Here is a 27,474-nt window from a genome sequence, read left to right as displayed (position 1 = left end):
GGTGTGCAAGGTTGGACACGGGGGCTGGGAGCAACCTGCTCTAGTGGAAGGTGGCCCTGCCCATGGCAGGGGGTTGGAACTGGATGAGCTTTTGGGTCTCTTCCAACACAAATCATTCTATGGCTCTATGATTGTAGAACAAATCCGTGAAGTTAAGCATGAAAGCTTTGAAATCCATCTTTTGGTAATAGTTTAACTACTTGTAATTGTAACAGAACTGACTTTGAAGCTTTAGTGTGACATTTACAATGGATAGTGTCTGCTGTGGAATCATTTCATCATAAATGTAATCCAATGCAAAATGGTGATTCAGTCTTTTTGGTTGCCCAATGTGAAATATCTCCAATAGAGTCAGAATGCAGCAGAGGAGGCACCATGATGAGGAAGACTACTGTTCCATTGCTCATCTCTCACACTGGGTGTGCTGGCATTGCACGTTTCCAAAACATGAGAAATCTGGCTGCATAACGTGTAGTAGTGGAGGACGATACTTGTGTAATTGTTTAACTAAGGGTGTTGGTGGGTATGTCCCAGTTTGTGGACCTGCTGTGAATGAATTAATCTCATTCCTGTCTGAACCTTCCAGAAGGTCTCTGTGATCTGGCACATTCTTGCACACAGAGGAATATTCTTAAACAGGTAGCAAGAAGCAAATAGCAGTGCGGTGTAAAGGCATTTCTTTTGTTCAAAGCTGAAATGTGGTTGTGTTTTTAAATTGTGCATCAATTGCAAAGTCTCTAAATTCAGCTGAAAGCATTATTTTAAGTGCTTTTGGAAATACATATACTGACTTTTTACAGAAATGTAATACCAGCCCAGGAGGCTGCAAATACAACTTTTAGAGCTGTAATAAGAATTGGATCTGAATCATACAGGAGATGCTTGTATGCTTTAAAATTGCAGTTAAGTTTAGGAGTTGTATTTGTAACTGTGGAGGGTCTGAGCTCTTGGAGGAACTCCTGGACCAGAGGAGAAGACTTTCCAGGTTCAAAATTCCAAGTTAATTTCTCTAAACCATTGTTGGGATATTTGAGGCATGATTCATGAGCTGCTGAAAGCTTGGCAATAGTGGTATGAACATCAAGAGTATGAAACAGCTATTTAAGAAATGCTGCTCAGGCTGCTATTTCAAACCCAGTGCTTCAAGTGGTGAGCTTGCTTTTCTCTCACAGTGAAGTTACTGCATTGTGGTGGTCCGTGAAATACATTTATTTTGTACATGTTACATTTTCTTCATGGCATGGCCAGAATTTGTTTTCTAAATGCCTACTAGTTGACTGCCACAGGGATTGTGTATGATCTTCTCTGGTTATAGAGCCCTGTGAGATTTCCAGCAGAGTTATCTATTCTGGGCAACACTTTTAGAATACTTACTCTGTATCTTTCAGTCTTTATGTGTATTTTGCAAAGCACCAATATACTGAACAACTAACAAATTGAAATGGCCTCTTTTTTTGGGCTTAGAAATGTGTTGGCGTTGAATGGCATTTTCCAACAGTGTTTAAGTCTCTTAATGGTGTTAATGAAGTTTAATATTAATCTTTTTAAATTGAAGTGTTTTGAAGAACTCGTGCGTGACTGATAGCAGATGATCATCAAAGAATTGTTTCACTTTATTAGGCAAATAAACCATGAGAGTAGTGTTCCAGCCTCAAAGTACACTGCACAGAGTCAGGCTGCATGTGTCTGCATGCAGAAGATGGAGATTATCCAGGCTGCTTTGAGTCAATTCAAACATGATGCTGCTCTCTTCTAGAATGGCCTCTTTGTTCCCATACCAAATGGACAGACAACTTGCTTTTCTCCATGGAAACACTGCATCTGCTCCATGGAAGTAGTGATGTTAGTAAATTATTCTTAAATTGTCAAGTCATTGTTTCAACTGTTTTATCAGATGCAGTGTTTTACTTTTAATCATGGCACTACCTGTGCTGAGGAAGGAGATGGTGGTGGCAGCACGCTTGTCAGGTGTCAACTAAACTTAAAGAACTACTGGTCCTCTTACATTCCTGTCATGCCTACAGGGCTATTAAGTGGAGTGACCTGAGGCTTTAACTTTTTCCCTTGTTTTCTTATTTAATTGTGGTTTAGTACATTTTGGAGTACTACTTGTTAAAAAAACAACCTTGAAAGAACCAGGGGCAGACAGCTGTGTTCTTCTTATTATAGGGATTCCTTTTCTGACAGATGGAAAACATTCTGCTTTTCAATTCAATGTTATGTGGTTCAACTTTACTTAAATTATTTTTAATCTCAACTTGCAAAAAAAATTCTTGTCTACTATCAGATTAGTAGGATTTATTTTCTTACACTAGTTCTTCTCAACTTGTTGCTTATGGATTGCTTTGATCCGTGCACTACTTGGAGGTCTGGAAAAGGTAAATAAGGATGTTCCTAATCAGCTAAAAGGGCCAATGCAGGGGTTCATGTCTGCATTTGAAAATCTTTAGTAATCAATACACACACAAAACCTGCAATTTATTTGAGACTAACACATGCTCATGTTATATGGAATCATATATTACCCACTAATAGCACAAGAGTAAAGCTTGTGTTTAAAATCTCTTTGTGCTCAGTTGCAGTACTGATAGAACTTGTGGCTTTGAACACTTAAGAGTATATTACTGGATTCTTTCTGGGCATTTCCTCAGGTTCCTGATAAGATCTTTTGAGAAGCTTTCAGTTATTGCCTATTGGTTATAAAGAATCTTCTTCAGGAAAGCTGAGGCAGATGCAAGGCAGATGCAAGGCAGGAAAGAGAAAAATTGAGAGAAGTAGCTGCTGGCTCTTAGGAGAACTCAAATGAGGGAACTGACATCTGGAGCCTGTTAGGAAATGCTGGAGTGTGTAATGCTTGAAATCACTTGATGCAAATTCATGTGCTTTCAGTGGTTGATGAATTCTGTTAGGAAGTGCTGCTATGAAGGTCCTGCTTCTTTCTAGGACCTAAAGTTGCATTTTCACTGTTGCAGTAAGGCAGTAATTTACCAAAAAGCGTTGCCTGTATTTTAGCAGCTTTTTGAATTAAGCTTCAGTTTCAGTAACTCTGAAACCAGGGCATGAAGGATTGTGTTACTTCTGGCCTAGTTGAAGGCCTGTATGTTCAGAAAAGCAAATGACACAGCAAATATATAACCCATGAGTGCGGAGAGCGAGATTAAAATATGAATGAGCACCCTGAGCCAAGAAATGTCATATTGGAACATTCTAACTTTCAGTTGAGCAGAGGATTGTCAAATATCTATTAATAAATAACTATTTGAAATTGGCAAAGTGTAATTGGGGGGGGGAGGGTACTTTAGTGTTTTCTTTTACTATACCTATGCTTGCACAATATGGATGGTTACTACTTGTGTGGTGCTGAAATGTTCTGCAGGGCAAAAAAAGAAGTAGGATATGGAAATAATGGCAGAACATTGTAAGACAGCTTCTAGCTTTCTTTTTTTAAGGAGCAGTGTTTCTTAAAGGGGACTTTGGCTCAAATGGGGTTGTTGAATTTCCATAAATTTGGTGTTTGGCACTGACAGACTGAACTAAAAAGAACTGACCTTGATACTTCTCACATTTATGTGTTTGTACCAAACCCTTCTTTTTTCCATTCCATGGATTTAGATGGGTTGAGGAAAGTGTTGCACGTACGATGCATTGAGATTTAGCAGGCAGGGCAGGTATGTAGTAGGAGGGGAAAATAAAACCCCCAGTGTTCCTGCTGTGTCCAAAGTGACATCTTACATGGTCCTGTGGTTGTTCTTGTGTCTAACTGTGCCTCCCACTCATATTTCATGCCTGTCCTCCTGCTTTGATTTTAGAGGGCTGACTCCCACTTGAGAATTAATAGTAAACTACCATATATCTTGCAAAAACAGTGGATAAGTATTTCTCTTCAATAGTCTTAACTCTGCAGCTGGGTGGGTAGCATACTTCTGGGAATGCTAGAGAAAGGGTTCATAAGTCTTCCCAGTGCTACTTCCTAGTTTTCACGGGGCATAACTTAAATTGCAGACACATGCCCTACATCTAAGGTGGTAATTAATGCTTTTGAAAGTATAACATTTTTGCAGACTTCTTAGAAAATGCCATAAACTTGACATGGCAGATTTTGAAATAGCATAAGAAACCTTTCACTTTGGTATTTAGGTTCACAAAGCAGTGTGCCTGATACTTTCACAGTGAATTGATTTTTAGGAACACTGATGTGCTGCTTATTAATAATACATGAGAGGTAGAACTTACACCGCTAGGTAGAAGTCACGGTTGGCTTGTCTTCTTAGTCCTCCTTCCTGTGGCATGGCAGTCTCTCCTTCAGGAGTGTTTGTTTTGCCTTTAAACCCCCAGCACACCTAGCTGGGCATACTGGTTTTGGAAGTCTGCAGTGGGTCAGCTTTCTGCCCACACACATGTGCCCATTGCTGCCAAAATGCAAGGAACTGGCAGGACTGAGACCAGCTTTACAGTTCTTGTTTGCCATATTCTGAGCAAACAGTCTATTGCTATATGTCTGTGTTTTCCTTTTTTGCCCTTCAGGTTCTTGTTTCCACATGTGCTGGCCTTTTTTATGTGGGCATAGCAGTTCTGTCAGTGCCTTATATGTAAAGCTTAGCAAACAGCCAAGCTGTGTTCATGCAGAACAGTTTGTGCTTTTGAAGATGGGGGTAGACTAGTCACATTACAGTATTTGAGGGAAAAATATATACAGATTTTTCACTCTAGATGAAAAAACCCTTCTAAAGCTGTTGTAATCAGAAGGAAGATGCCTTCAGTGGCAAATCCCTCATGACATAGTTCCCTGAAAAGCTTATAGCTGGCTTCCAAGTCAGAGCAGGGCTCTATCCTAGCAACGCAGGGAAGAGTCCCTCCTCTGCTTCCCAGAGGAGTGTGGCTGGGGCACTGTGTTGGGGACTGTGAGCCAGTGTATCTTGTGATCTAAGAGATCACATACAGCTGAGGTGGATGTTTCCTTTTTAGTTGTCATCATCTCTGTTGAGCAGTTTTAGTTTTTCACTGCCAGTCTCTCTTTAAAACATTATTTTTGTCCTGAAATTCCTGGTTCTCTTGCAGTTAGTTCTCTAGTCTCAAGTTGGTTTTGTTGGGATATTGCAACACTTGAAAATGTAACTGAAAATAGTAGTGTACACAGAGTAGGTATATCTATGTGTCATGTCAGTAATGCTGCTCAGGGCTTTGTTATTCTTTCTTAAAATAGCCTTTTAGTTTAAGATGAATACATCAGCATTCAGTGAAGTGAGTAATTTTAGTGGTTTAGGTTCAGACTTTTGGTGTCTTTTAATAGAAAGTGGCCTTCAAAGGACAAGGAGTTGCAAATGCTATCCTGGGAAATGCTTCTCGTTACTGCAAAGCATCTTCTGCCATGAACTTCATACACAGGCTACTTGTATATATAGAAATTTCTTCTACAGGACTTAAAATACTGACTTTTGTTTCATGTCTGATATTTTTATATACAGGTTTATTCCAGAATTGGAAAAACTTCAATAGTATATTTTATCCATGTTTGGAAAAAGATAGTTACTGCAGACGAAGAGGATTAACACTGGTATTGCAGAAAGATGAGTATGTTAAAACCAAGTGGACTTAAGGCTCCTTCAAAGACCATCAAGCATGGGGGTACATTGCTGAAAACACCTGCATCTGTGGCAGCTGGTAAGAAACATTTATATGCCTTAAATCTTCCCTAATTCATAATCTAATAAAAAGTACCTTGAAAGCTATGAGTATTCACTGATTTTACTATTTACACCAAGGAATTACTGTATTCCAGAGATGACTGTTTTTATGAGTAAGAAAATTGGAAGCTCTTCCTTACACAAATCATGGGTTTCCAAATGCTTGTTACATTCAAGCTAAGTAATGATTATTTGATTCCTGTTGCTTTCTCATTGTGTTTGATTCCAGCTCCAGCAGAAAAAGCAGCTTCCAATGAAAAGACCTCAGGTACAACCGCTGCAGATGCACATGAAGAGTTTGTGGATGATTTCAGAGTTGGGGAGCGTGTTTGGGTCAATGGAAACAAACCTGGCTTTATTCAGTTCCTCGGTGAAACACAGTTTGCTCCAGGACAGTGGGCAGGGATTGTTCTAGATGAACCCATTGGGAAGAACGATGGCTCTGTGGCTGGAGTTCGCTATTTCCAGTGTGAACCCTTGAGGGGAATATTTACAAGACCATCAAAATTGACAAGGAAAGTGTTGACAGAAGATGAAGCCAATGGTACACAGACAGCTCATGCTTCTAGGGCTACATCACCAACTTCCACATCAGCTGCTAGCATGGTGTCGTCAGCCGCTGCTGCGCTTCCCCCTTCAGGAATTCCACAGAAAACTTCACCACTTGCTTCTAAGGAACACTCAACTCCTTCTCAGATTAGCAATCTTTCAAAAACTGCAAGTGAATCGATATCAAATCTGTCTGAAGCTGGGTCACTAAAGAAAGGAGAAAGGGAGCTCAAAATTGGAGATCGCGTTCTGGTAAGGTTGCCCTGCATCCTCCGTGTCTGCTCTTGATTGATAAATTGTAACTTCTGCTAATATTGATAGCTTTTCTACTGTTTCTTTGATCAAGGTAATGTAAATTTATGCTCCAGCTTTCTTGTCATCGAGCATCTTCTGTAGACAAACATTCAGTATTTAACAACATGTTTGTAGTTTATCTTTCCGTACCTTCAGTAACTCCAGTCGCGAGATTTCCACGCAGCTCTTTTGCCCTATTCTGGACCTTGTCTTTAGAAAACTAACAGTTCAATACTTGATTGTTCCCCTGAGTGGTGATAGGCAGCAACAGAAGCAGTCACATAATGCCACTGATCATCCAGGAATTACGTGTTCTGTTGGTGGCGTGCCATGTTACTTGGCTGCCCTTCCTAAATCCAGAATCAGAAATGCTTCTGCTGATGGATCATTTCACTCTTTTATAAAAGGGAGTTAATTTTGTTAGTTTAAACACCTCCGTTTAAATAATTTTGTATCTTTTATATTTGGATCAAAGTAACAGACCAGAGGTCGCTTTTGATTAACTGATTTGGCATAAACCCACTCAGAAAAGAGGGAAGCTTTGCCTTGAAACACAAACCTTTGCTTGAAAAGGCAGCAGAAAGCTGGTGGTACACTGTTTGTTGTATTCTTAAGGGCTATGTTTGCACCCTTCAGATATAACAGAATGATAGTTGTGTGTCCACCAGATCTACAGTCACTGTAACAGATCTGATTTTAGGTTAGAATTACGTGAGTGTCACCAGGCTGAAAAATTGTTCTACTGTTATTTTGCTACAATCTCTTTTCATTTACAATATGATTTTTTAAAGTTCCATTAGGTGAAAACAAGGGCAGGAGGGGATGCCCTGGCATAGAAAGCATTTCTGGATTACCATAAGAACCTTGTGTAGAAAAAAATCCCATGGATTTTGTTGTTTGTCCTACACTGCCCCACCAGATAATGTTTCTGCAGTGAAGGTGGATGGATAGTTCAGGGGTTTTTTTAACTTTATTTTTTTAAGGAAGAATTTGACTCCTCTTTTTGTGTAAAGAGAGCTCAAAACATAGGGCCAAGTTGAAAAAAGCATGAAGGAGACTAAGGTGAAGTGAGGGCAGTGTTTCCTGGCAGGGTTGGGCTGAGATGTGTTTTCTTGGGAGTGGCAATGGAGGCAAAGATTTACCATTTATCCCCAGCTCTGTCTGTCAGAGCCCTCTCAGCATCGTTTTTTAACCACTTGTTTGCCTTTTTCTTAAGGATCTGTGTGAGATCTGGGACGTCCTCTTGGGTGGGACAATTCTCTGGTGCCGATTAAGGCATCGCTCTGAATTTTCCTGTATCTTATTAGTGCAGCATATCCTAAGTGTTACAGTTTGATAGTAATGAGGTCCCAAATTCTGTTTCTTAAGTAGAACAGGTTAAGCTTACTATTTCATCCTCTCTACTTGCTCTGCTTGCCTTAAGTCTTCCTGTTGAATCATCAAATTCTAGTTTGAGGTTTTGGGGCAATTCCTAGCACAGGATGTCAGTGATGGATGTCTGTAATTTAGATGCCAGTATAAGACAGTGTGTGCACAGGAATACAAATGATAAATGGGCAGGATTCTTGTCTGCTGGTTTTTAACCCTTTTGGGTTCCATGCTGTTTTCTTGTAGTAGATCCAGACTCTGCTGATGTCATGTCTAATAATTCAGATTTAAATATCTTAAATCACTAGATTAGTAAGTAATAGTAAACTGGAATGATCCATTGTTCTGTTAGTATTTTCTTTCTCTGCCACTGAACTCCTGCCCAGCACTATGGGCTGTAGAATTGAGTTGTTACAGAGTAATTGCAGGAAACCATCCTCAGAGCTTACAAACAGCACTGGTTGTGAAAGACCTGTCACTGTGACAGGCCTGTCACTGTCACTTACGTGCTTAGTCACTGCATCTCCCTCAAAGGTACAAATGCAACTGGACTGCTCCATATCATTTGATTTTTATTCATCCTGACAGCAGTAACTTTTCAGTAATATGTTCTAGGAGAGGCTGATGGAATTTGTAGGTCCCACCTCAGCACAGAATTACCTAAGCGACAATATAGCATCATAGCCATGAGCTGCTCCGGTCTGACTGTACCATAACAGAACTCCAGCAACTAAATGCTGCACACATTCCTCAGTTCTTGCAGCTTGCATTGACTGCTTCTGAATGCTTTGTGAAGTTCCTTAGCAGTAGCAGTGCTGAGATGATTATGGATATATGGGGAAAACAACTCCTGAGAGTTGCATCTTGAAAACAGCGAGCCTCCAGTGGTGTAGAATTGCAGTTCATCAGAACAATGAATTTATGATAGACAAAAGCTCATTTGGGAGTCTGATTAGAGTGCCTAACTGGAAAAGTATGTCCTTAAGGGCAGATTTATAGATGGGTAAAACACAGCTCATCATCTAAGATTACGTTCTGGGATGGACTTCAGATGTGGCTCGACTTTGTTGGTCTTTGTGTGTGATCTTAGGGTGTGGAGTGTTACACTGGAGTATTTCAATCTGTTAAATGTTTTCCTCTAACTTTGATTTTAAAATGTACTTGAAGCAACCTGTTCTAGTGGAAGGTGTCCCTGCCCGCGGCAGGGGGTTGGAGCTGGATGAGCTTTAAGCTCCCTTCCAACCCAAACCATTCTGTCATTCTATGATTTACCTGAAATTGATCTGTTCAATATTTTTCCTTTTCTGTTTTGTTGGCAACTGGCTGGTTTGGGGCAGAAAAACCCTAATAATATAATTTATCCTTTTTTGTTGAAGGTGTTGCCCAGTCTGGGTTATCAAGAAACAAGAGGCTGTTCTGACAACTGTTTAAATGCCAAAGAAATGCATTTACCAATTCACATCTCAACCAGGCTTCTTTTTTGCATTACACAAATGTAAATTTGACACAAGGTTCTGAACCTGAAATGTTGGGTTTAAAGCACTTCAGGCTTGACAAACTGATGTTTCCCAACAGCTAAGCTTTGCTGGAACTGTTCTAAGTTCCTACTGAGATGTTAGTACTAGTCCATTACATGAAACGAAGTTGTCAGCTCCTTCAGGGGAGTTTCACATTGTCCTGTCTTCCTGGAAGTTCTGTTTCTTGAGATTCTGGAGGAGTCAAAGCAAATCAAACTAAGTGAAGTGACTACACAAGCTGAAGTATTATACCCCAAAATGGTGTTCGAGTGCAAAAGGAGAGATCCTTTAGAGTTCTGTAGTTTACTCCTTCTCAAAGACGATTAGGTTGTCTTGGAAATCTCTGATAAGAAGTCTGTCTCTCAAATCCCAGTACATCTGAGCCATATTCAGCAGGCTTGTACTTCGTTGCCTAGTTGACTGGAAGCTGAGCAGTAACTTTCCTTTCACTAACCAGTGCTTAGAAATACTTCATGTTAATATGTAGAAATGTTGAAAATGCAGGGTGATAAAGTACGTATTTAAAGGAGTTGTGATTTCTGATACATAAGTTATTATTCAGCTTTTACATTTGTTGCATTGATGTATAACTTTAACTGGAAAAAAATAATAGAGCTAAACCAAAGGAAAAGTTATTAATGCAAAGAGTAATGCAAATAGCTCTATATTAACCATAATTTCCATTCTTAACATCTGAAGTACGCTCTGGAATCTGGATATGATTTAGTTGTTAGAGAGAGGACATTAACTCTGGGCAGCCTGATCTCATATTTGGAGCTTGCTGTGAAGTAGGCAATGTTGATGTGGAAACCTATGCTTTCTTCATTGCACTCGTCCAGCCTTTACTGGGTTAATGACACAATTCAAGGTCTTAGGCTACAATTTGAGCATTCTGGACCTTGTATGAAAAAGAATTCCTATGCAAAAAGTGATCCCTTCTTGTGCCATGGAAAAGTTGTCGTTAGGTACTGAACCAGATGGGGAGAGAATAACTGAAAACTAATGCAGAGACCAAATTACTTGCAGGCTAAGCCAGTTTGTTTCCTGTTTGACTTGCAGCCAGAGAACCTGTTTGCCCTGGTATTGCAAACACTGATGATTTCTTCAGAGCCCAGTGTAAAGCTGATTTTAAAAACAAACAAAACCTCCTGAACTAAGGACCAACCAAACCCAACTTGTTGAAATGAAAGGGGGGAAACCTGCTTTGTGTGGCAACTGTTGCACCTACCGGAAGTTGAAGCGGCTTTGAGAGCATCTTAAGCTTTTTTCCTGGAGGGACCAGATGCTGTATTTAAAATAAATAAATAAATAAATGGAAATCTTATCAACCTAAGGGGCCTTAGCCTTCTCAAGGGATTAAAGTGCTTTCATTCGTTTAACCAGTTACAGCTTCATCACAGTCTGCCAAATCTGATGCTTCTGGAGCTGAGCTGTAAAGCTGTAACTTGGGCCTCTGTCCATATGTTCACAGATGGTTGCAAACTAGACTTACAGGCGTTTGCTGATGTGGCCTTTTTGCAAAGTTACTCTCTATGCATGAGTAACATTAATTTCTCCTTCTTGTCTGTTTTACACTGCTCACTGCAAGTTACTTCCTGCTTTGTTATTTCTCACCGTGTTCTTGAGTGATGTAATAGGCAGAGACTGATAGGAGATTATTGTCAGATTTGTTTCCACCCATGTGTAACCTACCCTCAAGTAAACATGACGTAAGGCTGTCAAGTGATTAAATTCCAGGGCTCTTAAAAGCAACAAAGGGGAAAAGAAACTTCACATGTAGAGAGAAGTTTCTCCCTTCAGAAGAATTCCTGTGTTCTCCATATGGTATTTTAAGTTTTCCATTTTCCTGTTTCTGCAGCATTCTGAATAGGAAATGCCCTTCTCAGTTTATTTAAAAATAATATTTAACTGTAAGAACACACAAATATTCATCAGCATTGTTCCAGTTAAAGCAATGCAGTAATATCCTGCCACAATTAATGTGAGGATAGAAAAGGAAGAAAAATTTGGAAGTCAGGAGCATGTGATTTGTGTGCTCTGCTGGGGCTGTCCTTGCCTGAGCCTCTCTCACTGTAACTGCAAATGCACCACAACATGTAACTGCTACTCACACTTCTGCTTTATCCTTAGCTGACTTGACTGGAGGTATTTTGATGGCTTTGTCATGTTAACTCAAGAATGAAAGTGATTCTTATGTATGTATATTTAGGCATGGTATTTTGGATACTCTAAAGTATAATGTAGATCAGTTCGCAGAGTGGTTGCTGCAGCATGAAATACGTACGTGAGGATATAGCTGAAGGATAGCAGGTAGCCAAGGGCTTTGTAACTCATCTGGGTGATTTTCTGTGCAAATTGCAGCCTTCTTTTAATGTCACTTCTAAGTGTTTTTCAGGCAATATTTATCTGTGAGCTAGGTAACAATAACATGTTAAATTTATCCTGTTGCAGCAAGGTGTGAGTTGTGTCTGACTGTGAGTCATTTTGTTTTGGCAACTCCTTATTTAACTTAAAATTGCATGTGAGTTACTGGGATATAATGGCAGCAGTAGGTGACTCCTCCACATGCTTTGTTAATAGTTTGTTCATGCAAGACTGGTGGCTTTTTTGTGTATGTGGACTTCTTGTGTCTCCTTTCCCCTCCCTTCCCAATGGGAGCGATATCCAGGAACATGTTGTCCTTGTTCATTTCAACACAGGATGGGCGAAAGAACAGTTTATTTATTTACCTATTTGAGTCTTTGCCTTTGCTTTTTTTGTGGTGGCAAATCACATGTGGCTTTCGGAGTATGAAATTGCTGTTAAGGTTTTTGTATTGCTTCCTTTGTGCCTGAATGAGTTGAGTGAATGAATTGAACATCAGTAGCGCATCACTCAATTATTAAACCGTTTTCTGTGGGAAGTGAAGTGATAGCTCTGTGTCTGTGAGTGTCTCGTTGCACGTTGGCTCTTCTGCCCACTTTGGCCTTGCTTTTGAATTAGCTGGTCAACTGCAACCAGATTGGGTAGAAACGTGGTGGTTTCAGAGATGAGTTCTTCCAAGTTTTGTGGGAGCAGGGAGCCCACTAGCAGGCAGAGAATCCAACCACCAATTTTGGAAAAGCTGCAATTTGCCTTCACAGCTTTTGCACATCAGAGAATCCACATGATCAAGGTCTTGTCTAAACACTGTTCCCATCAGTAGTCATTCTGCGTTTTTTGACAGCAGAGTCACTCGACCATAATATCCAGTGCCATGGGAAAGCTGACATCATTAGTTCTGCTAGTCACAGAATTGCTGCTTGGAAAAAGCTGAATTAGGGAGGAGGTTTAAAGTTCAGCAGATACTCCAGCTCTCTTTCAGTCATGCCTTCATCAAATGTCAGGTGTTCTGCACATGTTTCTAAGAGGAAGTTGGATAATTTGAAGCTAGAATGTCTAATATCAGGGGGAAAAAAAGCCAGGCAAAAACTGACAGAGGAGCCAGATGTTGACAAACTAAAACATGGCAGTTTTGTCAGACACATTTTACTTCCTTCTTTGAAACTACAGATTTAATGAAGAAAAGTCTCTTTTGTGTGGTGGGATTTTTTATTATTTTACTTTTGAATACAGTGTGACACTCTAATTTCAAAAATAGCATTGGAATTTACTGACGCATTTAAGAACTGGGCAATGGAAGGCAAATACCTCCCAAAAGTGGGTTGCTTGGTACCACCATTGGATATGATCTCCAGTGTTGTTTTTCTTTGAGCCAGTCTGGTGCTAATACTGTTCAGCACTTTGATCCATGCTCTAGAAGCAATTGTAAATCATTCCTGAAGAAATCTCAGAGGAGCAGATAACAACATGCATGGAGCAGTCCAGAGGCACTTGTTATTTCACCTCCAGCAGGCCAAGCTGTTGGTTGCATTTTGCATTCAGTGGCAGAGTTTATAAGCCTAAAAATGAGAGAGAAGCTGCATAACAGCCATGGGCAGCTTTCTGCTGGAGAGGCTGCAAAATGACTCAACCAAGAGAAAGTATCTTGCAATAAAAGATCTGAAGAACTCAATCTGTTTAATTTAGGAAGGGAAAAATTGAGATGTCTTGCTTAAAACGTGTATCTGCATGGTGAGTGTCAGTTGCTGAAGAGCTCTGTGATCTTCCATGGAAAAGCATAATGAGAGGCAGTGGCCAGAAGCCACAGTCAGATCTGGTTTATTTCAAATTTAAATGTGTTTCTAACAATGGAGTGATTAACTATGAAAACAGCCTGTCAGTGGAAGCATGTTTTCTGATGGGTATCAGCTGTGATCTAAAAACATCAACACATGCAGCTGAGCTCGGTACAGTTACAAGGTTAATGTAAAGACCTGTTTCAGGAGAGCCCCAGGAGAGATGATCTGATGGTTCCCTCTGGCCTTGAATGGGTGAACAAATCAATGAAATACAGGTGCTTTTGCCAGCTGGAAACAATTCCTCTCAGTTTTGAGAAACAAGAGACACAAGATTGTGATTAGTAGACCCCAGGTTTTCCAAAGGCAGAGCTTGATTGTCTGGGTGGGTTTTGCTTTTTCAGGTGCTGCATGTTAAGGGTGCTGTGGTTTGGATGGTTCTATGTGACAAACACAGAAATAGCCAAGGGATGCTTTTCAAGAGCCACCATAAGTACGTGCGCAGGCAGAACGGGGGGTCAGAGCAATTGTTACTCACCCTTTAACTCTGCTCAGCAGGTTTGAGTAAGTGATACAGTTAGACTGATAAGAGTTTCAGACAGTGGCTGTCCTCTTCCAAGAGCTCTGTAGTTTCAATGAGCACTGTTTAAACAGCAGCCTCATTTTTTAGACCATCTCTTGTTTTTTTCCTGGATTACACTGGTTTATTTGTTCCTACTTACCTGTCTAAATGCTGCTCTGAAGCTTCTCACAAAGTTTGACATACTCATACCCATGTGATTTCATCAGGAAGTTTGAAACTGCTTTGGGTTTACAAACCCATTTTGCCACTTACTTTACATTGCAGCAAGTTAACGTAAGCTCAGTTATCGCTGGATAAATGGACTTTCACCCCTTTTCCCATGTGTTTGACCTAACACTAGCAAATTCCAAGCAGATTTCCTCACCCCACAATGACCTGTAGCCTAGCCTAGATTCTCTGCTGTATTACTACTTTAGATTTTACAGCTTGCCTACGTTGAGTGTGGTAACTGGCTAAAAAAAGGTCTGGCAGTTCTTTGCTCTATTATTTAGTGACCTGCCTTAGCATGGATGAAGGTCATGGAAAACTCCTTCATGGTGATGCCCCATTTTTCCATGAAACTTTTAAAAACTTTCTAATTAACTTTTTCCTGCATCTTTTAGAAACTGGGCTAATTTTGTTTTAGTCCTTCATGCACTATGGGAAAGTAGATCCACTGTCAAATGCTACTAGGGTGGTTTTGGTTTGGGGTTGTTTTGGGGTTTCTTTTACATGTTTGGCTATAATTCTTGTAAGTAAAATTTTTAACAATTTTTCTATAATTATATTAAAAATGCTCTAATTCTGTATCTTTTTTTCATATTAGTGTATATATTTTAGTGTAATCACACCTTTGTCTTTTTTCCCCTTCAGAGCACTAAGTGTAGGTTTGGATATATACAGTAACTTCTATGCATAGAAAAAGGCCAGGTTGGACACAGGGGCTTGGAGCAACCTGCTCTAGTGGAAGGTGTCCCTGGCCGTGGCAGAGGGTTGGAACTGGATGAGCTTTAAGGTCCTTTCCAACCCAAACCAGTCTGGGATTCTATAAAAGCCTTTACCATACTGCATTGCAGAGCAGCACCTCACATAGTACTAGCAAGGGAATAAGTGATTATTTTCTTAAATGCTTTCAGGGTAGGTGTGTTGTCACATGCGGAGTATTTAATTGCAGCTGGAGAGAAATATATTGTTTGGGCTTTATAGAGCAAAGCTGACCCTGTCTTTAAAGCTGAAGATTTAGAAGGCTTTTGCTTGAAACTAAGAAAAACTGCATATATAGACCTTCAGTGATGCTGTGTATGAGCACTCCACTGCCCCAGCGTACTCTGATTGCTACTGTTGGTAAGGATGCCATTTCAATGTTTGTAGGAAGCAGAAGTGTAGTAGCTGGTTATTCAAAGAAGCTTGACTAGGTTTGGGGAAAAAAACCACAAAATTCCTTGGCATCCTTCCTTGCATCTTGTTTTAAAATAACCCTGCTACCATGGTTACAAGACGAGTCACATTGCTGTTTCTCCTGGGGATCTCATGTTGTGCATCCCCATATGTTCTCGGGATATGAATTCCTTCATTTGCTCACTCCCACTGGGCTGAGCATATCCACTGTGGTTGCTGGAGCAGGTCCAGTGGGCACTGGTCAATGCCAGAGCTTTCCTTCCAGATTTGAATGTGATGTCTTCAAAACAAATGCCGTAAATTTTTTGCCTAAATGTGGAAGACGAGCAGGGCCAAGGTATGATACAAAATGGAATGAATATTCTGCACCCAAGTTTAATGTGTATTATCCTGGAGCTAGCATGACTTATCTAGAAGTTTATTAACAGTTTGAGTTGGAGGGAACAGATCTATTCCTGTCTCTTGGAGTCTTTGCGTGTAGTTTTGTTTTTCCACTACTATGCTTCAGATAGTTCTAACCTTGCTTATCCCACTTACCTTCCTATGGAAAGGTTTCTCCTTGTGTGTTGGTAACTGACTTAGACTGTTTATTACAAAACCAAACCAACAATACACACTTCACAAAACTGCAATGAAATTCCTTGGCTCCCCTAAAAGGTTCTGGAAAAGGAGCTGAGGAATCCCTCTGTGAGGCCACAAACCTGACTATTGTCTTTGAAGGGATGCTCCTTATCTAGGCTATTGTTTTAGCTTTCCTGTCTAATTTCTTTAATGGGTTTTTTACAGCCTCTTTTATTTAACTCTGTTGATTCAGGCAGACAGCAGTACAGAATTGAGTAGGGAAACAGTGGGCACAGAACTAACCAATCTTTTCACCTAAAGATCTCTCCCAAATTGATCTTTAAAGATAAACAACACAAACCACCCAAACTTGCTAGAAAAGGAATGAGGAGAAGGACAACTTGGAAGACCACCATGGACTGGTCCTGCAGACACGTGCATGTTCTTCTCTCACGCTGCTCAGTCAAATTTCATTCTTATGTTTGTACTTAAGTTAATCATATTTATCCTCTAGAAAAAGTAGATTATGTCTGACGGTGAATAACATGTCAAGGGATAGTTCTTCCCAGGAAATACTTTTAACAAATGTTATATATATTATATACATTATATATTCCCTCTTCCCCACTGTCCCACAGAGAAGATCCTGGGACTGTTCTGGCTGGTTACAATTCTTTATTTCCAAGACACTACTCGTGCTTGTTTTTAGAGAGGGGAAGTTTGTCTGTTCTCTGCCAAGAACACCAAATACCAAACGTTCTCCTAGTTACTATATTAGGCTGAGTCATGATAACTGTAAACTTTGTGTATTTTTATTCCATGAAGAGTAATAATTTGCTGCAGTGCCACTTAAAGCCAGATGTAAGGGGGATCTGCAGATGAAATATTGTTTCAAGACTGCCTCTAATGAGAGAGAAGGGGACTGCCACCTTGAATAGGGATGAAATAGCTCTGTCAGCTGTTTTATTTTAGCAATCTCACAAGGGTTAATTATTCTTCCCTGGTTTTCAGAGGTTTGTGTGGATTAGGACTTTTTTCCTCATCAGCTGAAGCCTTGCATCACTGACAGAGCTGTCAGCTCTGGGAAGCTGATGAGCCAGAAGCTAAAGCAAAATGCGTGTGGCAGCTCCTGTGCACTAGCTTAGTGCTTTGTGGACACTTAGTGCTTTCATGCAAGGTAATATCCTCCATTCCTAGATTCCTCACAGTTAACCTCTTGTGTGAACACCTCCCAAATGTATTAATCTGAATTATCTGGCATACTGTCATCATGCACCTTAATTTACAGCACAAGAAGCTTGTTGTTCTTCAGTTATCCTGGGAAGTTCCCCCTGAAAAATACAATGATGTAAAAATTATATGAAATTCTAATTTACATTTTAGTGTATAAAAAGAAAAGTAACAGTCTTTGTGTTATATCCAAGCTCTGGGCCTAAGAGAGGCTACAAAATACTCCTCACTGTGTAATGTGTGCACTGGAAAACACAAGCGGGAAAAACCCCAATGGCCCTAAAAAAGCCCATGTTGAATTCAGTGACTTTCCTGAAGAGGTTTTCATTAACGTTTGCTTATTTTCCTAATGCAGGATGCAGGCTGAACAGATTTTCACACAAATGGGACACAACATATTGTCATTCTGACCTGCAGGAATCCTGCAGTTCTGGCTTGTGGCCCATCTTGGCAAGTGGCAGCCACATTAACACCTTTTGCTTCTTCGCTTAATTTAATTCTTCCCTCCCCTGGGCATTATGAAAAGCTGTATCTTGCAGACATGGCAAGTCTTTGGAATGGCTGTAAATATTTAATATTTAAGGTTTGGAAACAACTGATGTCTAGTCTTCTATTGAGGAGTGTTTGGAGGTTTTTTTGGTTGTTTGGGGGTTTTTTAGTGAAGAAAAGATAGTGATTGTCCCCTCCCCAAGAATTCAAATAGCTGTTTGCATCTAAAGCTTTGCAGTGTTGTGTGCATCATGCTTTATATCAGTTCTTTGAAATGCAAGAGGGCTGTACAATGTAGTTTATCTGAGTCATTCCTTAGGGAAAATACGAAAGGCTTTCTTCTCATTTCTTCTACTTTTCCTCACAGAGTAAGCATAAGCAGTTCTTAGAAATCCTTACTTGCTGATAGAAATTTATGTGAATCTATAGTACAAACCTATTGCATGCAGTGCACTGGTTATACTGAGTCTTTTTAAATGTATTTTTAATCTTATAGCCATATCAGTATCAAGTCACTTAATATAATTGTAGTCTTCAATCATGGTAAACTTCCTGAATACCAAATTGGACAGAACTGAATGCTAGAGAAATGATACTTCTTTTTCTTCTTCTGTAAAGAATTTGTATGTGAAGATCTGCTCAACATTAACATGGACTTGTAGGAAAAAGAATATGCAGCTTGAAATAAGAACTGGTCACATCATTAATGTGCTGCTTTGTGAACACAATTGTACCGAACAGCTTTTTCACTCTGTTTGGTATTTTAATTTGGAAATGCAGTAAATGCAGTTGTGCATCTTTTATTGCTTCAGGTTGGTGGAACAAAAGCCGGAGTTGTGCGTTTCTTGGGAGAAACAGACTTTGCTAAAGGAGAGTGGTGTGGAGTGGAACTGGATGAACCTCTGGGAAAGAATGATGGAGCTGTTGCTGGAACAAGGTTAGTCTGTCATCAGATAGCAGGCACCTTCAAGATTTTGCATCTCCCTCTTCTGTGTTGTTCTTTTAATATCTTACATGAAACTTATATCAAGGGAGGTAGTTAGGCTGTAAACCTGACTGTCTGCTGATGGTGGTGGGTCGTTAGAGACTGATTTGAATTTTATGACACCTACACATCTCTGAAAGTCTGCATCAACTCCACATTTATGGGATTAGTGGATCTCTTCTACTCCCGTGTGAGTTTTATTCATAGACTGGTAATGGAAAACACAATTTCTTGCTTTTTGAATGTCTGCTTGGTTTCTGAGCTTGGAATGAATGCTCAGTTAAGAAAATATCTCTGGGTATCTAATAGCTGAACTTGAGGGAACTTCTTGCACCACAGGAGCTAAAAGTTGCCTCATTGTAAAGATTGAGAACAGTAGGCAGCTTCCTCCAATAAGTCACACTTAGAAAGTATTAATTCACATCACAATTTAACTTTCTGTCTCATTTGGTATAAGGAACAGTCCTTTAACTCATTAAAAAGAGATTTTACAAGAATTGTGCCACCTTGACATAGGAGATGACAACTTAAAATTTTAAGTGGCATTTGTCATACTTAACCAAAGAGAGATATTCTTTATAATCACATATGTATTGATTTATAGAGATATATATATATGTAATAAAATATAAAACTATTTGCTTTAATTAAAATCTGATTTTTATTTTTGACTCTCTGCTGTCACATTGTCAGCTCAGAGGAATGTATCAAAGAGGAAGGCTGGGCATGTTAAGCTTTAAATCTGAATAGAATTTTTAGGAAGCAGAGCTCTGGCTCAATAGTTTATTCTCGAAGTTCTGAAGTCTGATATTTTTAGGCTGTTTCAGCCTCTCAAAGTGCCCTTTCCAAATGTAGTGTTTAAAAAAATAAAGACTATTGTAGATGCACTTGTCCCCAGCTGTTACCCTGTCCTTTATACTTTCAGACTACTGATTTAGAATGCTTTGTGAAGCCAGACCATGTATCCGAAGAGACAGAAGTTAATTTGGAACTCTCATCTGTCTGCTTTGCTTTTTTAAAGGTATTTTCAGTGTCAGCCAAAGTATGGTTTGTTTGCTCCTGTCCACAAAGTTACGAAGATTGGATTCCCCTCCACCACACCAGCCAAGGCAAAGACAACCGTGCGGAAGGTGGTCGCGACTCCCACAGCCATGAAGCGAAGTCCAAGTGCATCTTCCCTGAGCTCTCTCAGTTCTGTGGCATCTTCAGTAAGCAGCAAGCCAAGCCGTACAGGACTAGTAAGCTTCTTTTTCTATTGCATGCTTTACATTCCCAAGCAGCAATGAATCTACATGGCACCTGCCTGTGGTCTACTTGCATAAATTGAGACTAGAACAGATCTTGGACACAGCACAATATACATTCAGTTGTGCTCCTTTTTTTCATTCAAAGCATGCATGAAGGAAGGAAATCTTAGCTAGCCCTGGAGAGTAGCTGAATATTTGAATATGTAAGCTTACACAGTTAATTCAAGCTAACTGAGTTTTAAGCTTATACAGTTAATTCAGGCTAACTGAGCTACTGCAATAAGAAAGGGGCTTGTGATGCCAACAAACCAAAAAGGCATCGATATTCTCTGGCTGGAATCTCCATTTAGTTGTTAATTTTTCTAGCACTGCCTCTGTTACGTGGGGTTTGTGTTTGAGGATCTGCTATGCACTAAAGCTTCCATAGATCAAACTTGACTTACTCAGAAGGAAGCTTCAAATTGGCTAAAACGTAAAAAGTTGTCTTTTGCTGTTAATGGGATGAGTCAGCTGGGAAATACAGAAGTAGCAATTGTCAAGTCTTTCCCTTCAAGAAGCCTCTTTCTTTTCTTTTATATTTGGTTTTAATCCTGTGAGTTCATGAAGGCTAAATGTTGTGAAGTGCAGTGGCTCAGGTGAATTCTAACACATAATACTAATTCCACCTAATACACTTACTGTGGACTGTTTTAAAGTTGTTCCCTTACATAAATGTGCTAATCTTGGGTTACGGCACTAAAATGGAAATCTTCTGGGAAAGCTGAATTTAAAAGATCTCTCTTTTAAGGCAGTTGAAAGCATAGAAGTAATTGGGGCTTCCTTCCACAGGCACCCTAGATTTTTCCTTTATTAAAACCAAAGTACGTAAATACATCTAATGAGGAGATCACTGCACTGACCTGGAGCTGGGGAGCTGGCATACTGTCCCACTGACCAGCAGGTGCAGAGCAGAGAGGTGACTCACTATAGTCCTTCAAAAGTGGAGCAGATTACAAGTGGACACAGGTCAACAGTTGGTCAGGGCAGCAGGGTTAATACCTTATCACAAAAAGCATAAGGGATTTTTATTTGGCACAAACAGTGGGACTTTATTACTTAATCCCTTCTGGCACTTCTGGCTGCAGAGTGCCCCCTAGTTTGAAATCGGTGCAGTTTCCTCAGGCTCAGGGCAGACTTCTCGAGCTGATGGGGGAACATTAACACGGATCTCCAAAACTCATTCCATATCCTATGATACTCTAATCAACAAGAGAGTACAGTTACACATCGTAAATGTCTACAATATATTTGCTTATTTTGCCTCTGTCTTGTGCCCCAAGGCATGTTCTGGGCCATAAAATGTAAAGCTTCTGTAATCCATTATTTCTGGAATTAAAACTGTAGCTTTCTTCCAACTCTTCTCCTCAGGCAACCTGAACATTTGGTTGCCATCCAAGTTAAAGGGACTGTCAAAACAATTCTGACTCTTTTTGTTTAAAAGAGAAGCTGCTGAAGAAACTAGATTTCCTGAAATCAGTTTTGACACAGCAGACTTCCCGTGCTTCAGTTTCTAGGAAAACTGTAACCTCTCTGGACATTGCTGGATTCTTACATAGTCTTGGCAATTATTTAGGGCTGTTGCTATTTTCTTCTTCTTCCTGTATAAGGAAAGCAACTGTCAAAATAGGTGATGTAATGATTTAAGAGGGCTGTCTGATGCCATTTGTATTTATTTCCGAGTCTGAAGGAAGTTTATGTTTCTCTGAAATCTTTTGGATTTCTTTAGGAATCAGGAATTAAGTCAAGTTTGATATGAAGAGCTAGAATTGTTAAAAAGGAATACATTCTGGAATGAGGGATCTTCTAGAAATCGAGCAAATCTGAAACAAACAATCTAAGCATCAAAGTGGAAGATGGTTTATTCTCTCTTGTGCCTTTTCTGTCACTTGATAGAGGATTTGCAGTGAATTATAAATGTATCATTCTGGACTGTGAGTAGAAAAGTTAGAGAGATTGTTTAGCAATCATGGCAACAGAGGGGAAGTGTGTTTTTGTGATGCCAGGAGAATACGTCTGTGTTACACTTTCTCTGAGGGATGTTGTCCAATGTCAGCGTTCCAGGCTGTATATGGCAAGTACTCTTCAACAGTTTGATCTCAAAGGATCATGAAGGAAACATGCTCCTATTCTCGGGCAATACTGTTAGGCTAAAGGTTAACATAACAGGAGAGCAAGCAAGTGTGTTGGGTTTTGTTTCAGTTAAGTCTTTAACTGAGATGTTCTCATTTAATACTTAGATTTCTCAGCTGTTAAGCGTAAGTCAGGCTTTGTGAGCTGTATTGGATTTCTTTTGGTTGAGTTTTTGCTGTTTTCACAACTGTTGCTCACTTTTAGTACATAATGGCAGTTTATTTACTTTCCCTTCTAGCTCAAAAACTCTTGAGGAAGTAGAAGACAGGGCCATGCTGAATTATCACTGACACTGGTTCCATTCAGTGGAGCAGAGATCATGCAAGGTCAAGGAAAACCCTAAGGTTCATTTTAGCTATAGTTCTCCAGATGGATTCATTTTTATCTATACTCATTAAGTTTAATCTTTCAGATTTTTTTTTCCCCCAGAAGTAATTTAATTCCAAGTGATAGGAACATGTTTTAATCAGATACCAATTGTTCCTCACAAGGTTTTAGCTGTAAGGCTGGCTTTTTAGGTCAAGGTAAACGCTTTTCATCCTGGATGTTTTATTGCTATAGTAAAGGTGCCAAATCCTTGTTGGAGTTCCAAAAGCTTTTGCTAGAGCATTTGGAAATGTTATGCTGTTCCTGGTGACCCAAGATGATGACTTGATAACCAATGGTACAATGTTTCTAACTTGCAGAAAGGCTGCCTTTCTTTTTTAATGCAGAAAGATGTTTATAACGAGCTGGCCTTTGTGTTAGTCTACTAAGCACACCTTCAACTGAGGCCAGCCTTCTGTTTGCACTTCAACCCTTCTGTCTCCTACACACCAGCTGCTGATGGCTACAAAGCAGTCTTACTACACATGTATGGCCGTTAAATACTAGAAAATAATTCAAATAAAAGGAGAAGGTAGTGTAGGTCACAGAAAGTGTTCGCTTCACTAACCCAGTGTTTGTAGAGTCTGGAGATGCCCCTTGTTTTCACTTGATACAGAACGATTTTTAACCTGTTTACTTTGTGAAGTTGACAGAAACATCCTCCCGGTATGCAAGGAAAATATCTGGTACTACAGCCCTCCAGGAGGCACTGAAGGAGAAGCAGCAACACATTGAACAGCTCCTGGCAGAAAGGGACCTGGAGAGGGCAGAAGTTGCAAAAGCAACCAGTCACGTAGGGGAAATAGAGCAGGAATTAGCGCTTGTTCGTGATGGACATGATCGGGTAAGAGTGGTACCACTGTTCTTAAAATAGAGGCTTTAATACAACTGACTTAATTTCCAAGATTGTGATTTCTTATTGAAAAGGTCTGGGAGTAAGAGGTGGTGGTCTAAAGTTGGGGGGTCATCCTTGTGGGAGCTTTGGCTTGATGAGGTAGCAGATCTGTTTTGTTTAACTCATTTTGTTAAATTTCTCTACACACCTCTACACTCTTTTATTATGTACATATTTGAGCATGATACCTTCCTGTCCCTTGGCCCATCACTTTACCAAATGGTGATTACTGAGGTGTAGATACATAACTCGGAAAAAAAATTGTGTATTGCCCAACTTAATGGTTTTTGTTCTTATTCCTCCTGCTGATTAGCATGTACTGGAGATGGAAGCAAAAATGGACCAGCTACGAGCTATGGTGGAGGCTGCTGACAGGGAGAAAGTGGAGCTTCTCAATCAGCTCGAGGAAGAGAAAAGGTAACCCAAACCTGTCTTCATTAGTAGAACTGTTAAAACCAAACTTTGCATTGAAAGCAGATGCTGTGGTGACTTTCAAATATGAAACTAATTTTGAGTAATGCAAATATGGGCAACTATTTACATGGTAAATCATATAAAATCATATAAATCGTATAAAATCATATATAGATCGTATAAAATCATATTGCAGTATCTTTAAATTAATACTGAAGGCCCCCCCCCCCCAAATTTGGGGAAGGAAGCCAAAGAAAGTGGTCTTGCTTATAGGCTATAACTATTGTTTATAGCTGGATTTCATGCAATTCATCCCTTTTAGTATTGCTTTCTGTTATGAAGGATTTTATTCTGACTTATATGAAATTAATGGATCATACCTGATCTCCTTCCAAATGAAAACTTTGATAATCTCATTCCCTGACAGTGCTGGATTAGGAATTTACAGTTTAGTTCTCTTGTGATTCATTTATTACTATTAGTCTTGTGCATCTAGGTAGGGTCTGTCTCTTACAGGAAAATCATTAAAACTGTTAATGCCTTTTCTTACTCCCTTTCATAACCATTTGAGGAAAGGAACTGAGATTACCAAATAGGTAAAGTGAGGTTAGGAAATGAAATAACCTGATAAACTGTGGGGTCAAGGTTAGGTGAGGAAATAATCCAGTGAATTGTTTTGGTGGATTTGGAGTGCTTTTGAAAAGCAAGAGTCTGCTTAGAAACCCATTGTGAGTCTGCCCTGTAGGCCCCTGAAACCAGCCAGCTGTCAACCTCTCTGAAAGGCCTGCCTGAAACTAGAAATCGTGGATGAGAAAATGCAGTGGGAAACCCTGGCAATTCCTTTACAATTTTCATGCTGCCTGTTTATGAGACCCACTCTAACTGTATGTTCAAAACAAGCACTAGAGTTGGGTCTGGAATGATTTGTAGTCTCTGTGAAATGATGCAGTGGGGGTTGAAATTAGACAGAAATAAATGACTGAACAGGCAGCTTTGCAGCCCCTCGGTAGCCTGGCTGGGGACCTACTTTTGCTGAGTGCCAGGTCAGTGGGGGTCTGTTTTACCGCAATCCTCCATGGCCTTGAGCTCACCTTCAGCATGTTGCTAAGCAGCACGAGAGTGCTGCTGTGTGTCTGCTGCCCCTTCACCCAAGTGATGTCCTGCAGCCAGGAAAACATTTCACAGCCTCAGCAGTGCAATATTTCTCCTTCCTCCTCACCCAGGCTTATTTACCTGCAGAGTTCTCTGTAATATGCATTCAAATCAGCCTCCACAGTGACTTAAAGTCATATAATCTTTAATTCAGTTTCCCAAAGCACAGTGGTGAGACCCTCTTCCAGTAATAAGTTTTTACTGTCCTTTATTTTAGACATCCATCACTTGTAACTCTCTTTGATGCAATGATTTCTGCATCTGTCAGCCAAGCTGCGGGCACCAGCAGTGTGTGTAATTCAAAGCAAAGATGTGCTTGTCTTTTCCTTTGCAATATTTTACAGTGCTGAAAGATCAAGGGGAGAAGGAGGAGATCTGGCCCCTTGCTTATGGGGTATACCAGAGTCATGGGAGGGAAGAAATAGCTTTTTACAAAATGAATTCTGAGTCAGATACTAGCTTCTCACCTCTTGTCTTCTCAGTCCAAGACTCCTGTATGGGCAAGACAAGTCAGTGTTCTTGCTTGCACTCCCATTCTGCATTTGCAGTTCATTCTGGCATGTAACGTGTGTCTGTGCTATAGTTCTGATGCAAGTTGACCAGTGCACTTCCAAAAAGCCCATGGGGTTCTTGGATGGGTCCTGACTTCCTGACTGTTTGTTAGGCAAGTGGTAGAACATACAGGATGTGAGATCAGACTGTTCATTTAGGTCACCTCATTTGAGGATATGCAGAAGGGTGAAAGAATGAGAGAATCAATGATGACTTAAAGGTTTTCTTTTTTACCTTGTCAGAAAATGCAATAAAATTCTTTATAGAGCGTCAGGAAGACTGATGCCTGCCTTGGTCAGTGGTTGTGTTTTAAAGACAGTGGCTTTCCTTCTCTCTGATGCTTCCTGTGAGAGGTTTCTCCTTGGTGTTTCTGGCACTTTGCAGGTGCAGCCAGAACGATGTCACTGTAATTCTGATTTCCACTGAAAAGAAAGCTTGAAAGTGTTTTCTTTCAAAGTTATCTGAATTTTAATGAGTTCTTCCCACAGGAAAGTTGAAGATCTTCAGTTCCGTGTGGAAGAAGAATCCATTACCAAAGGAGACCTAGAGGTAAAACATCTCCAGCTTTGTAAATGAGATAACTAGTAGGATGCAGAACTGCATTCAGTTCAGACTAAGTGTACTGTTCTCTAGAGGAGAAAGGCAAGAATGAATAATAAATGCAATACTGCTCCAAGCATATGCAAATCACATGAAAATGATGCCCAGTTCTGCAGTCCCTGAGTAAGCTGTCCTGAAACTATGGGATTGCACCCTTCATTGCTACACACTTCAGCAAGGGTTGTGCTGTGGAATGGCTGTAGTTGTTTAGAGTAATTAAATTAATTCATAGAAAATTTTACCTTTTGATAGTAAAAGTAATGACCAACAAAAATAATAATGAAGTTATGAAATTGCAAGGTGATGTTATGCCTTTGAAAATTAATACTGAAGACCAGTCCTGTTTGTCTTCAGTCAGTTTTTTGAATAATCCCTTTGATTTCCTTAGGGAAGATTAAAAAAGAATTTTGTCCTGAGGCATTGCACACAAAACCTACACAGCCATTAATGTGTGCTCTTTTTATCTTTGTACTGTTGGTATAAGTGATGTTGGGCTGAAACAGGGTGTTATTACACAATCAGAAGAGAATGTTTTTAATGATTACTCTCAGATATTTGGACACTGCCAAGTTTTATCCCAAATTTCAAGTTAATAAGGAAGATACTTTTCAGTTCCTCTACTCTGTTGTCTAATCAGAAAAACATTAGAACTCCTTGCACAGCATAAAGTACAAACTTCATTAACTTGTGTTCCTGTGAACCATTTATGACTGAAGTGCTAGCCTTATGAAAATTACTCATTTCATATAACATTTCTTTTATTTTAGTCTTCCATTCATTTTAAGATACCTATCTAGACTCTTCATAGAATGCTCCTTTTATTGTTTAGTCCATGGATAATTTTAAGCTTTTCTTTTTTGTTACATCAGTCGATAGTCGTGGCAAACCAGCTTAAAGACTCTGGTTTGTCAAGGTGCATAACTTCAAGAGTTTAACCTGAATCTGAGCTAATGAACTGTATCCTGTTGTTTATTGGAATGACAGTGCTAAGTCTGCAGGTGAAATATTCGTGTTTGTTTGTTTGTTTCTTCAATTTTACTGATAGCGAAAGAGGCAGATTTCGGAAGACCCAGAAAATGTAAGAGGGCACTTAAGTGTGCAGAGACATCCCATGTTAACAGATTGTGTGCAGAAAATGCTTATACTTATTCACTAACTGCATAATCTGTTATTGAAACATTGACTGTGTGCATGGTGCTTTCAGAGCAATTACAACATCTATTGAAAAGAATGTGTGTAATGACTAAACGTTGTAATCCTCATTAACTGGAGAGAGGGCGAATGTGTCCTTAGAATTCTCTAGTTT

At 39.8% G+C, this 27,474-nt stretch overlaps 1 protein-coding gene across 4 annotated transcripts in view; it reads left to right on the top strand.

Moving 5' to 3' along the window:
* Positions 1–5,465: 5,465 nt before the first annotated feature.
* CLIP1 (CAP-GLY domain containing linker protein 1) overlaps positions 5,466–27,474 on the top strand; it is a 54,909-nt gene continuing 32,900 nt past the window's right edge. For 2 of the 4 annotated variants that reach the window (XM_010022725.1, XM_010022722.1), the window contains exons 1-7: positions 5,568–5,661; positions 5,914–6,485; positions 18,601–18,725; positions 19,795–20,011; positions 23,202–23,399; positions 23,764–23,867; positions 26,057–26,117. In XM_010022725.1, the coding sequence (XP_010021027.1) occupies positions 5,568–5,661; positions 5,914–6,485; positions 18,601–18,725; positions 19,795–20,011; positions 23,202–23,399; positions 23,764–23,867; positions 26,057–26,117 (1,371 nt within the window). Of the gene's footprint in view, positions 5,662–5,913; positions 6,486–18,600; positions 18,726–19,794; positions 20,012–23,201; positions 23,400–23,763; positions 23,868–26,056; positions 26,118–27,213; positions 27,247–27,474 lie in introns of all 4 variants that reach the window. The other 2 variants (XM_010022721.1, XM_010022723.1) reach the window with 2 other exon arrangements.

The sequence above is a fragment of the Nestor notabilis genome, unplaced genomic scaffold, assembly GCF_000696875.1.
Source record: "Nestor notabilis isolate BGI_N333 unplaced genomic scaffold, ASM69687v1 scaffold11989, whole genome shotgun sequence".
Lineage (NCBI taxonomy): Eukaryota > Metazoa > Chordata > Aves > Psittaciformes > Psittacidae > Nestor > Nestor notabilis.
This window is presented reverse-complemented; position numbering and strand designations above follow the sequence as displayed.